Source organism: Nothoprocta perdicaria, unplaced genomic scaffold (assembly GCF_003342845.1).
Source record: "Nothoprocta perdicaria isolate Ctin4 unplaced genomic scaffold, notPer1 scaffold_28, whole genome shotgun sequence".
NCBI classification, from domain to species: Eukaryota; Metazoa; Chordata; class Aves; order Tinamiformes; family Tinamidae; genus Nothoprocta; species Nothoprocta perdicaria.
In genome coordinates, this window is record NW_020455510.1 from 4,345,881 (window position 1) to 4,359,348 (window position 13,468).

Genomic DNA, 13,468 nt, shown 5'->3' on the forward strand with positions numbered 1-13,468 from the left:
TGCAGAGCATAAAAACAAACCTATTTTTCTCTCAAGACTGGATTTTTCCCTTGATGAAAAAGTTTGGAAAAAATCCCCCAATGCAGCACTTGCCATGGTACTCCTCTAGGAGTCCAAGTAATAAACATTCATGAAGAAATTGTACAAGAGGAAGAAGAAAAATTTCAGTGATACTGGAAACTACTGCCATTATCTGCAGCTGCCAGCAGATACTGGGATAGAGCCACACGTTACTCTAAAACAAGATGAATATGGAAAAGCCATCCATACTGGGAGTGTCATCTGCAAGTACATTCAAAACAGATACAAAACCATTAATTTGACCTGTAAGCAATTCTGCATATTTACAATATTTGGGGAAGAGAAAAAAGTGCTTAGAGAACAGTTCATAAATAAAATTTAAATCCTCAGAGGACTCTAAATACCTGCAAATTTACCAGCAGAGTAAAAAATACAGAATTTGTGACTTAAGGGAGGAACTAAATGTGAATGGCATAAGAAAAACATAAAAAGGATAAAAAGGATGATGACAATAGGTCTGTCCAACAAAAAAATCTTAAAAAATACAAATTTTAGCAGCAGAGAACAATTAATGCAAGTTGCCAAAAACAAAATACTTCAGTGGGATGTCAATCAGTAACAGAGCTGACAACTGTGCTTTAATTAAATTTGAGACTGTTACCAATTAGTTAGTCTACAGCACTACAGGCTTCATGCTGCCTATGACTCAGTGCACTGAGTCATCCAGCCAAACTTTTCTTACTGAAGAACTATCCAGGCACCCACAAGGATGCAAGATCAAAAGGAAAGGAGTTTCATTGACCTTCTTAGCAAGAGTCATGTTAAATTTAGATGACCAGAAGTACATACTGACACAACGTTCAATAGGTATTAAAAGGAGAGAGAATTTCAAGAGTTTGAATATTTATCCAAAATAGAATTAACTCAGAAATCAAAACACCAGTAAAGCTTTGTACAGTTTGAAAGCCAAATACCACATTTTCAACTTGCCTCTTTACAAGCTGCTTGAGTGGTGCCATTAACGGTGAATAAGATACCTACCATTTTTCATTGAAACATTCTATTTTCTGACACTTTGAGAGTCCTGACCAATTTAACAATTGAGGACTAAAATTTTTGTGTCAGAAGGTCTTCAGCTGACGCTGCAGACTGCTAGGTAGAATGATAAAAAGTCTTCAGCCCTTTTCCTAGGCTCAGTAAAAAATGTTTGCCTTGATATTAAAACTAGGAATTTCATTAGTGCATTAAGTAGTGCAAGTATTCTTAAATTGGAGAATAACTAAGAGTAAAATAACAGGAGGACCACTCTGGGCAAGAGACCTTACAGCATTCTCATGAACCTTCAAAACCTTTCAATGTCAAGTAGATTTAAAGCTAAGACTTGCTCCCCCAGGTATTCTTTCGGAATACTACGTCTTAAGACGTTAAGCACAGGATTCCAGAAATGGAGGGGGGCCTCCTGTTCTCAGCTCCCATTCCGATGCTGTCACTTCAGAGGGAGCAATCGGTCCGTTTACTGTAGAACAGATGAGGAAGGTACCTGGAACCAAGACATGCAACTTGCATCAAAACAAATTGGTCTAATCTATAAAAATGCCTCAATAAGAAGCGAAATGAGCTATGCTCAAAACACCTTCTGAATAAATCTACTTATTTGTAAAAACTGAAATTTAATACAACCCATCAAAAAAGAAACTAAAAAAGAACTTGGTTATATGACAGTATCTCAAATTCCTCAAAAACAGAAATCCAGCAAGACTATGACAGCATGAGAGAATAATCTCCATGAGTTTGCAATCTTTTATAGCTCCTCAAATCATTACAATCGTTCAAATCAACATTATCCAAATGCTCTACGCAAAAGGAAGGTAGAAAATATTAGGTCCTGTTAGTGTTACATAGTATCTATACTAGAAAGTCTTCTGAAAAAGAAAAAAGTACTGCAATTCTAAAAAATAATGAAGTGAAAGTTCTGGTCAAGATTTTCCTACTTCAAAAATTAATGGTTTATTTTCTACTAACAAAGCCTTTTCAATATTCATTTTTCCCCACTTATAAGAGGTCACTGTGCCATATATCTGCCTTTTCTTGGTACTTGTTTACAGATTCAATCCTGCTAAACAATTATCTAGAAAATTTTTGATGGAAAAAAGAATTCTCCCTAAACAAACTACATACATCTCAACTCATTCAAACTTGACAGCAGTAATCTGGCTGGTTGACAGAATAGAATCTGCCAGAACTTAAAGTACTTGAAAAGTTATCAATCTAGAACCATCAGACAGTAACAATATTTATCAAATAAATATTGACTTGTGGTCATATATTTCTATTCATGGCATTAGGCCCTCAGTCACCAAAAAGTAAAAGAATTATCCATAAGAAAACAGAAAGTTGCTACAAGCCCTCCTGCTCTCTGAGGGAGCATTTACTACTTCTAGAAAAAAAATTTAAAAAAGACATCTCTCAAAAGAACACGGCTCATGTTAAGCTGAAAGACATGCAGCTTCATTTAACACGGTCTAAAGAATTATCTTGACTTTCAAGTCTATCTACCTACCCAATTAACTGCTATGCAAATATCTATGTTTTTTAGTGATGGCACTTCTCAATTCTAAGTATTTTTTTCTTTGCTCAAGATTTGGCTTTTGCTCATGCTTCAAAGTCATTTTAGCCTCAAAACTTATCCCCAACCTGTTTATTCCATCTACCACTTATGTCCTATTTGATGTATGCATAGGCAAACCCTGCAGAGCAACAATTTTCTTCCTTTTTTTGCTCAAGTATCTAATTATTTGCCTCTGATTCCTGCTAAATGCATGAAAATTAAGGCAGCATACTTATTTTACATGACTGTCAAAAGGCAACGCTTTTACAATTATTTTAAATCAAATAGATCGTTAAAAAAACTTTCTGCACAGTGTGACATGTTATAAAAACCGGTTATTCATGGGTTCAGAACAGATTTGTACAGAACTCTACTTAGAGAAAGGCTGGGTTTTAGTATTTCCCTAAATAAAACAAACATACTTTTAAATTACAGTTAGAAGCCATGAAAACTTATATGCAGCTTTTCTCTCTGCAAATAAATTGTCCTAGAACTAAGAAAATGAGAGGTCAAAGACAATCTCCTGAGATATTCTAGAGTTATCAGCATCTTTTTATATTCTCACAACCTAGTAGCAAGTACTATTTAGTCTTAAGCATACTCAAAATGTCTTTCCTCTGTCTTACAAAAATTTAAAACTTTTAAAAAATGTTCAGCTTCATAAGGTTAACCAGACGTTTTTATGCTAAAAGGTATCTATTTGATCCTTAATTTTTTTTTTAAAGCATACAGAATACAGGCACTCAATTAAGTATTTTTATAAATATATAAAGATACACACTAAATATAGACACCTAGAAAATCTGAAGGTCCTACATCCAATCCTGGAAAAAGCTGTACTTCATATTCCATAACTCCTATGAAGAATTCCTAGAATGAAACCCAACTTAGTATTTTAGTAGATATTCTAATATCATTCCAGTTTTAAACAGAAACAAAATACCAGAATGTTGTAACAGAAAATTATTTGATATTGAAAAGTGAATACAAAATGAAACTTCTGGAGAATAAAAACCATCTGTGAATAAATTGGTTCAAGTTACCTTCTAGATTCAAAGCAGTCAACCCACGTTTGCCTACAGGAGAAGCTCAAAAAACTAAAATGCAGAAGCTAAACCAAACCTTTGAGAACTTTGCACTTACTATCAAAAAAGTGATGCCAATTACAGCGATCCAAAATACATAACGAGACACATTCTACAGTCAGTCATACAGCACTACAGCTCCTACAGCACTAAGTGGAACTCTGCTCAGGTACAAGCAGTAAACTTGACAGTAATTAATAAGGATAAAAAGTCTTATGCCTCAGGACTTTAACTTCTAGAATGTAAATACAAAAAAAAAAATGGTCTATGCTCTTGCTAATAGCAGCATATTATTCTATACAGCACTTCTGTAAGTGAAAGAAAAAGACAGAAAAGAATGTTTTAGTTGCAAGTGAGAAACTTTCCCTATTACTTGTACATTGTACAAAACTTCTCATCTATACAAAAGCTAGAAGTTAAAAACACTGACAGCAGGACTAAGTGGACTGCATTTTTTTCCGGAAGTACATTATATGAGGGCATCTTTGAGAGATTATGAAAGACAAAAGATTGTCTACACCAGTAATTTATATGGTTAAAAAAAAATAAATTCTTGGCATTTTTAGGAAAACTTCTCACAAAGAATGGTGCATTAAAATAGAAAATAATTTTCAAACAGCATATTTGGTAATTCAACATTATACTGTTATTAACCATTTTTCCAAATTCATTTCATTGGTACATTATTAGAGACTACTGCTAAATTATACTGCTGTACAGCTCACTGTCTCTCAGATTATGGACAAATACTCAAGCATAACACTCACTTGCATTTTATATCAATTTCTACATCATCCTATACAGCAGGAAAAAAAGTTGTTAGAAATGTAATATTTTATTTCCCTCATGGAGTTTGGAATTCCTGACTACAGCTAAATATGAAATAGCAATTCAAAGGCAAGATATTTCTTTATTTAAAACATTTCTGGTATCGAAGTGCCAACACAAAAGCCATTTACCTGCTGTGTTGTTTTGCTTTCTTATTATCCAAGCCTGAATGTCTTCATTTCAGATCTTGCATCTACAGAAAATGCTGGAATACTCTATCAAAAGCCATCTGCAATTTCTCCTAAAAGACCTTACAGGCTTCTCAGTCACCTGCAGCTCCTTTGCAGAAGCCTGGCAGGAGTCTATTAACCAGCAAAACTTCAGGACTTTCCACATCCAGAAGCAACCGGCTGTGACCCAGACCCTCTCCTGCCTGCAAAGCGACATTCATTGCATAGTAGAAAACTTGACACCCATCATTTGAATAAGAAAAACTTCTGGAAAGATGAATGGGACCCAATTTCCTTGAAACAACTAAATATATCTGAGCCCTTTCCCCACTTTCCTCTCAAAACTGGGAGAAGGGGAGCAAGGAAAGAAACACTAACTGCCTTCACTGCTCTGTTAGGCTGCACATCAGTAGGCTCATTCCATATTTACTCATTTCTAAGAGTTATGTTGTCTGTAATTAAATTTATGACATTATGACTCAAGCAGGCCATTATTAACATTTTGATAGGAAATTAAAATTTAAATCTCCATGATTTCAGCTAATCACTAGATGTAGCAAGACAGAGATGATTTCCTCAGCTGTCTCAGAACAAACTTCTTTCTTGGGTTATAACAAGGGAGATACTGAAGATACAATGAAAATTTTACACAGGCACAACAGCAAATCTAATTCATTCTTTAATATTTATAGATATACAACCTTAAAAAAGCCTATGTACACACTTTCCATAGGTCCTGACTGCCAGATGCATACAGCAATTTTACGTTATGGAAGAAAAAAATCATTATTCAAAGTTATAATCTGAAACATTGGTTGATTTCAAGGTTTGAAGCTATCAAAGAGCCTTCTCACAAGTCACTGAGCACCAGCAGACACTAAAGAAACCCTTAAAAGACAGACCACACATTTGCATGTACCTGCTAATTTGCAGTTCAACCTCTAAATAACTAACACCTAAATTATCAGAGCAACTCTGCAAAAAGAGCTACCTAAAACAGGATTATCATAAATGAAACAATAGAATAAGAAAAAAATGCAGCTATTTCCTGTATTCCTGACATGATCTTAAACTCCCAGTAATATTTTGCAGGGTAGAAGTCTGTATTCCTGTTTGCAAACTAGAATTCAAATATTTAGTACGAAAACTCAGCCAAAAGGCTGACTAAATAAGGCACACATTACTAGATGGGGAGGAAATGAGCAGCTACATATATTAATTATCACCCTTTCTGGAATCACAGTCTCACTCAAGTTAAAATTTAAAGGGCTGAGATTACTTTCTGGTGAATTTTATTAGTTTTCCCCAAGAGGTGCAAAGACTAATGCTGTCACAACAGAAAAGGAGAGCATACACAGCGTCATTACAAGCTGAGTCACCCAAAAGCACTGAATCTTGCTTTATTATAACACAAAGTCTTAAATAGTCTCCTGAAGCACTATCATTTGTTATGAGATAGAAGGATAACAGCGAGCTAGCTCGGTGTTACCATAAAACGAAATCTGGTGCCTCTGCACAGTTGCTCTCAGTAGACAGAACAAATTCCCTTGCTGGCCTCTTTGGAGGAAGCAGCTGCAGGTTTCCCTTCCTCTCTGGCAACAGAGRAAGAAGCAGAATGAATTTGGGAAGAGCAGTCATGTCTTGTTGCTGAGGATAACAGTCAGATTTGCCTCTGGAGAGTCATGCTCAGATGGGAAGAGGAAGAGGTCTAGTGCATGTCTAAGAACTATAACCCAAAGATTCTCCCCCATGCAGCTGTAGTCACCAGCTTACTCATTTTTCACCCTCAAGTTTTTGAGTTACACTTTGGTCCCTAGAGGAAAAATAAGTCCCTTAAATTAACTTAAATAAGTCCCTTAAATTTAACTCTGAGGTAAACTCTTGACCATGTCTTGCTAATGTCTTCTCATTTTCCACATAGAATATATGAGTATTTCTCATTCACTGGTACAATCACAATCTAATCTGAAATAAATCATACGTTTTAATCAGTCTGTCATGAAGGAATATATTATCCTTGTTTTTTCAGGACTCACGACAAGACAGAAAACTGAGAAACTTCCTTTCTTTCTCATCTCATGATGTAATTCACTGCCCTAGAAACTGTAGAACACAYATGACATTTGCTGCCACCACTTTGGAAGATGACATTCATTCCTCCCGTTATCTGCTTAGCTCAATTGCTCTTCACAGCAGGGACCAATTGGTTAAGAACCAATTATAAGTTAAAGACCAAATGAAAACAGTGATCTGGTTTGCCAAATCCCCATTCCATACCACTTTCCATAACACAGATATTATTACTCTTAATAAAAACAAGGTATTTGAGGAATTATCTTAGTCAAAACATCACACTTTCATTTTGACAACCTATCTTCTACACCAGCTTAAAACAATTCCTTTTATATATAATTGTAGCTAAACATTTAAAACAATACTCTTCAATGAGATTCAATGTAGCAAGTTTCCTCTTCCACAATGCAAAAACCAGATACATTTTGTATACATACAATTTACAAACTTTTTACTATCCCTCCCCTTGCACAGCTGCAGCATGAAACCTACCTAGTCCCTTTGGAAATTTACAATACACACTACCAAGCAATCAGACAAAACAGTAATGACCAAATAGGATCTGCTGAAACACCTCTCATACATACCTCCCCTGCCAGTAACTATGCCCTGTAATTTCCAGAATATCTTCAGAATTTCTCCACATTAACTTACTGCCTTTTCCCCCCACCCTCCAACTTTTACAACATTTTTCTTACTTTCATCCATCACAGTATAAATCACTGTGCTGGTGTGTCAGAAAATTAATTTCACAATTTGCAGGCAGAAAATATATATTTAATAGGAAATCAAAACAGGCAGCTATTACTATAATATAAAAATAATCTGAATCACTTGCTTTATGCCACTGAACCCACTTTCATTTTATAACTTAAATAGATTAAAATAATATAAGCAATTACTCTGTCCATAGGGTGTTGTGCCTTTCCAAAACATCCGTTTCAGCATTTAGCTTGGCATTCTGGGATTTCACTTGTTGCACAATACATAATATTGCATACAACTTGAGAATTCAAGAGTCCATTTTTCCAGGTCCCTTTTCAAGTTTCTCTTTATTCTGCAAACTCTGCTGGCCATTCAGACTTTGAGAACCTTTAGTGTAAATTCCAGTCATAATTACTTGCAGATGGCTTTGGAATTGTTATAATAAGTACATGGCCACATAACTATTTATATACCATGGTATTTGCAAATCCTTCTCTCAAAATAGAAGTCCACTCTGCAGGACTTCTACAGTCCTAGTGCACAAAGGAAGCTTATTTCTGCAAAGAGCTTGCATTCCGTATAAAGGGGAGGTAAAAAGACATATGTATAAGGATATAAAGTAACTATGAGGATAAGATCAGAAGAACAGACCAAGCTTTTTGCACACCAGCAGTCTATCTCAGCTTCTTTAAGTGTCACATAGCACATGTCTAACTAGCACTGAGTAACAGGAAATTACTATACTCCAGATCAAAAACATTCAAGAGTGGCAACAGATCTTGAGTGGGTGAAAGACTATTGTCTTCAAACTAAATGCAGACCTCATGCAACACTTCAGTGGTCAAAGTCCAACGTGAAACCTCCATGAGCAAAGTCTGTATTTCCTCCTGTTATTGGGGAAGGCTCATGCTTATACTCTCTCAGATCAAAAAGAATCTTTCATTTGACATTTGGATGCATGAAGACAGTAGCTGCTGAGAACACTGGAATACATACCCAGAAAACTGAAAGGAAAAATCACAGCAAAATTGGATGTATTTAAGTACGTGCCTCTTTCTAAAACCTCAAAATTCCTTACATATTACTTCTAAAAGAAAGAGGACAGCCTCTCAGTGAAAGCTGGAGAGAAAAAAATCCAAATAATTCTACAAAGGACCGAAGAAGATGCTTTCAGAATCCCCACTAACTTAAGAAGATATGATGTAATATCTGCTTGAGGAAATTAACTGTATGGTTTTTACCAGTTAATTAACTAAAAGGAGCATTTGGCATCAACTTTTTGATGAATCACTTAAAAACAGATAGAAGGTATCAGTCTTGTCATTCATTCTTACCACAACTTTGACCACCTATTCAACTCAGAGACATAAAAGAAAGTTTGAAGACCTTATCATAAACCAAGCAATACACCTAGAACTTACTAGATCTCCATTCCCTTCTATTCTAGACTGTCACACTACAAATCCACACGTGCTTCCAGATTACAATTTTACTCCTTAAATCTGATTATGGTATACTAGTTCTTATTCTAGACAGTGCGTATGTGTTTATGTTGTTTATGCTGCAGCAGTAATAAAAATAGCTTCCTACAGACGTGGAACTTGTAAGAAACTTAGTTATAAGACCCTGATAAGGATAATTAAAGCTCCAAAGTTTCCTCTTCTGGCATTCATATTAGAATTGACTGCTAGTAAAATCCTTTTTCATTGTAGCTGTATGATGTCCAAGACATTAATTAAAAGGCAAGTGAATGAGGCAAGGGAAAAGTTAGGAAAAAGCAGGGTGAAAATAAGGGAAGTGTGGTTATGAAGGACAAAGACATTAATTCTGAAAAGCTACACTACCTGTAAAGCTCACAAGAACAAATAAAGTTTAAGCCACCCAGACAAGTGCAAAAACTGCTATCAAGGTTGCATAAAAAAATACTGGAAGACTGAGAAAACTATGATGTAGCTTAGTCAACACAGTAAAGTTAAAAGAAGAAATTTCTTGTGTGTGGATTTCTGCAGAACTTTCATTGAGAAGTGAAATAGATGGGTAAAAAAAATCTACAATGTGCTTCCAAGAAATCACCACCACAGAGACTTTGTAGAAATAAGCACTAAAGCAATAAAAGGAAACTCAAAGGTAAGTGGAAATATTATTGCTTAAATCTCCGACAAACTGATTCTGCAAAAGAGACATCCAACAAGAATAACCAACAGGGGGTACTAATATCTTGATATCAGCTGTGACTCATAATATAATTTACTTTATTGGGAATCCCTATAGGTAAAAAGGAAATCCCTTTCATTGACAAAAATCACAGGGAGAATGTTAGCCTTCTAATTGGATTTTCTCTATAGTGGCAACTCCTTATCTTACAAGACTACAGGAAATAAAGGTCCAAATCAACTTTTTCATAATGAAGAAAAAAATCTTGTTAAAGTTGAGTACAGCAACCTCTATGAAGTACAAGGAAAGAAATCAGGAAAGCAAAACCACATCAACACATTACAGGTAGGCATCAACCATATTTCGTCATCTTTCCCATCCTACCTAAACAACACACCGTACTCTTTTGCATATGGCTTACTTTCAAAACTGCAGACTTCAAAAAGTTTTAAAATTAAATATATGGCTGGCTTTGTCCTCAAAACAGAAACAGTCTTACCAATTAGCATTTAACATTAAAATCACAGAGAAATAAAAAGGTGCTATTCTATGAATAATAGCTCAACACTCATTTTCAAAGCTAAGCCATTAATGAGGAAGCATTCATTGAAACTATTTCAAGTTACATAAAGATATTCAAATACATCTCGGCCAATGTTATTACACAGATTAGCCACAGTTTAGTGGTTAGAAAGGTCTCTGTCCAAAATAATACATTCTCAACTGCCCCATGTCAGAGACTAGTGGCCCATTATTAGCTTAGAAAAGCTCACAAAAGCAGAGAGACCTGAAAACTGAGATAATTACTAGTCATGATCAAAACTTAAAATCCAGTCCTGCTAATAAACCATTTTGCATTCCTAAGTTCTTATTTAAATTTCTCAAAAAGTCCCTTCAGTGACAATAAAAAATTAGCGCCTACAGTTAATAATCAGGAATGGAATTATTCTTGCAAGATTCCCTTCCCCTACAAGTTTTTTTTAAAACCACCATCACAGTTAAAGAATTAGTCTCTTTCCCCCCTAGCACCAGCCTGCTTAATCCTCATTAAAGTACAAACYTACAGAACTGAAAAGCTACTTTACATATAATGTCTTAATTTATGCATTCATTTAATGTGGAAAAGTTCATTCCCAACTCCAGAGAAAATTGAACTCAAAGTTCAGTACATATTTCACTAATTTGAGTATCTTCAACAGTAAGATGCATGCAAGAACATAAGTACCCACACTTAGAATTCTYTACACAAACAGGGAGAAAGTGGCTCATAAATCAATTGCCTAACTACATWTGAGAACTCCCTTCTACTGCTAGTAATTAACACAACCCTTAACAGGCACAAAAGCAATCCAGAAAGACTAGCACAAAAGTGATAAATATAAGTACTTACTTGCAGTTTTAGCAAATAATATTTACTTTATGATCCACGTATACAAACAACAACTCTAGTCTTTACGAAAAATAATAAAAAAAGATTAGCATATCAAWTTAGAAGTACAAAACATGTTTTAAGAGTGCTCCTTTACTCCCCCAACTCTGGGCAGTGTATTCAGGACTGCTGCTCAATCACAGCTGTTATCATTTAACTCACCTGGCCAGGCTGTGGGGATAAGAAATTAACGACTTCCTCCACCATCACTGGTATATGCAATCTTTCAGAATTGTTCTCTGCACCCTGAAGCAACTCTTCAGTTTCATGTTTTTGTTTGGTTTCTTCAGTTAACTCACAATCAGAAAATGGTTTTACTGAAGAATGGATCCTTCTGGTGGAAATAACTGTATTTATCGAGCTCAGCTCTAAGTTGCRTAGAAGCAAGGATTTGTGCAAAACTTTGCACAGGCACCGAGATAGCATTTTGGACTTGATCAATCTAGAAGAAGAGTAAATATTCAGAATTATTTTAGAACACATTTAAAATAGTATGCTCATATATTAGAAAAAAGGAGGTTCCATAGAAAAATCACATCAACAGAAAACAGAATAGTCAACAGAATCTTTCTTTAGACTGTTTTTATAAATTTCAAGGCCATCTACACATCAATCATATTAAAGTCAAAATGATTTTCTTTTTACAAGCACCTTCCTTTTGCTCCGCTTGGCCTTTAACAGAATTATAAAGTTCTAGAGTTGATGGTATTAAACAAGAGCAATCAAATTAATTGCAAATAAAAGACTAACTCTGCTTCCAGGAGGTTCCTATTTCTTTCACTAGAGACAACAATATATTTGTATTCTACAGTCGCACTCGGGTTGCCAAATTCCCCATATTTTAAATTAAAACAGAAATTGGCAAACGAAACACCTCAAGCAGTTTTAAAATAGTACTATATTTACATAGCGCTACAATTAAGAGACGCATAGTAAATATACTATCTTTATCACACATCATGTCTAGCCATTAAAAATACACAAAGGCAGGAATCCTCAAAAACAGAACTGCTAACTCCGACTGCTATTGCTAACTGAAACAGGAACTGAACCTGACAGGTCCCTGGGAATTTCACAACTGCTGACTATAGGAAAGGGTTTTTTAAAGGACTCCTTTCAAATACTTGAGAACGGGTTCACCCCCCCCACACACACCATGCCTGAGTGATGAGAAAGAGAAGTCAGTGACCCACTAGCAAAATACCATACTAAACAAAGTTTGCCCTATCAAAAAAAGGTTAATTCAGCACAGGTAATAGTAATACCTCCTTAACAAGTTTACTATGGTTCTTTTTGGAGTTGAAATCTTGCATATTACCCTTCACACTCGCTCRTGCCATGCGGTAAAGTTGCCAACTTTTATATAACGGCTACTAGAAAATACACCACAGTGCATTTAAAACACCAGCGGCTGCCAAACGTCACTCATCTTCCGCGTTTTTTGGTGTTTTCCCCCGATTCGGCTGGCGGGGGGTTGTCCCTTTGGCCCGCGGCGCCAGGAAAGTGCCGAGTCACCGTTTCTGCCAAGTTAGGCTCGCCCGCGGCACGTAAAGCGCCCCCGGGGCGTTGCGCGCCCTTCAMTCGCGGTTTTAGGGCCCGCGCTGCGTTCCAGCCGCGAACGGGCAGTCCCCGCGAGGAACCGCAGCCCCYCAGCTGGGATTACCGTAGGAATAAGGGAAAAAGAGGCGGGAAGGACGCTCTAGGGGCTCGCGCGCTGGCACGGGATACCACGAGCCTCCGGAGGGACGTTTAACCTCGGCGGTTTCTAACCCCTCGCTCACAGCGGTTATCGCTCCACAGCAGGTGCGGAGCCGCCTCCCCCGCGGGATCCCGCCGCTCTCCGCCCCACGGGCCCCACCGCGCAGGCGGCGACGCTCCCGCTCTGCCTCCCCACTGCGCCGCGTACCTTAGCGCGCCCGCGGAGGAGCCACCGCCGCCTCAGCCCGGCGCCCACAGACCCGCGCGGGGCAGCAACGGCCGCCAGCCCCGCTAACGAACACACCCCGCCTGTAACGGCAGCTCYACCTCAGCGCGCGCGGAGCCGACGGCCGTTAATAACGGCCACTGCCCCCCGCCCCACTACCACGCGCGCGCCCTTGCCGTCGCGCCGTCGCGCCGCTGACGTCACGGCGGCGGCAGCCAATCGGGAGGCGGGCCACTGGCATTTGAATTCGGCGGCGGCCGTTAGTGGCGGCCGTTATTTTTTTCCGCCGTTGARCCGCGCGCGGAGGAGAGGTGGGAGGTGAGCGGAGCCCGGGGCAGGGGCGCGGTGCCCGGGAGGGCCGGGGCGGCAGGACCGCGTAGGGGTTGTCCGAGGGGGGCAAGTCCGCCCCTAATTCGGGTGCGGTGTCTCGGGCGCGCTGCGCGGAGCCCCCTTCGCGAAGGGCCTCGCGCC

The 13,468-nt window shown here is 37.9% G+C and overlaps 1 protein-coding gene across 1 annotated transcript in view; it reads right to left on the minus strand.

Moving 5' to 3' along the window:
- Window positions 1-12,990, minus strand: part of METTL15 (methyltransferase like 15) — a 60,459-nt gene extending 47,469 nt beyond the window's left edge. Inside the window, exons 1-2 of the mRNA XM_026041241.1 lie at window positions 12,980-12,990; window positions 11,236-11,515 (exon numbers count right to left, since the gene is read on the minus strand). Of these exons, the coding sequence (XP_025897026.1) occupies window positions 11,236-11,499 (264 nt within the window). The 5' untranslated portion in view covers window positions 11,500-11,515; window positions 12,980-12,990. The remainder of the gene's footprint in view (window positions 1-11,235; window positions 11,516-12,979) is intronic.
- Between the last annotated feature and the right edge of the window lie 478 nt (window positions 12,991-13,468).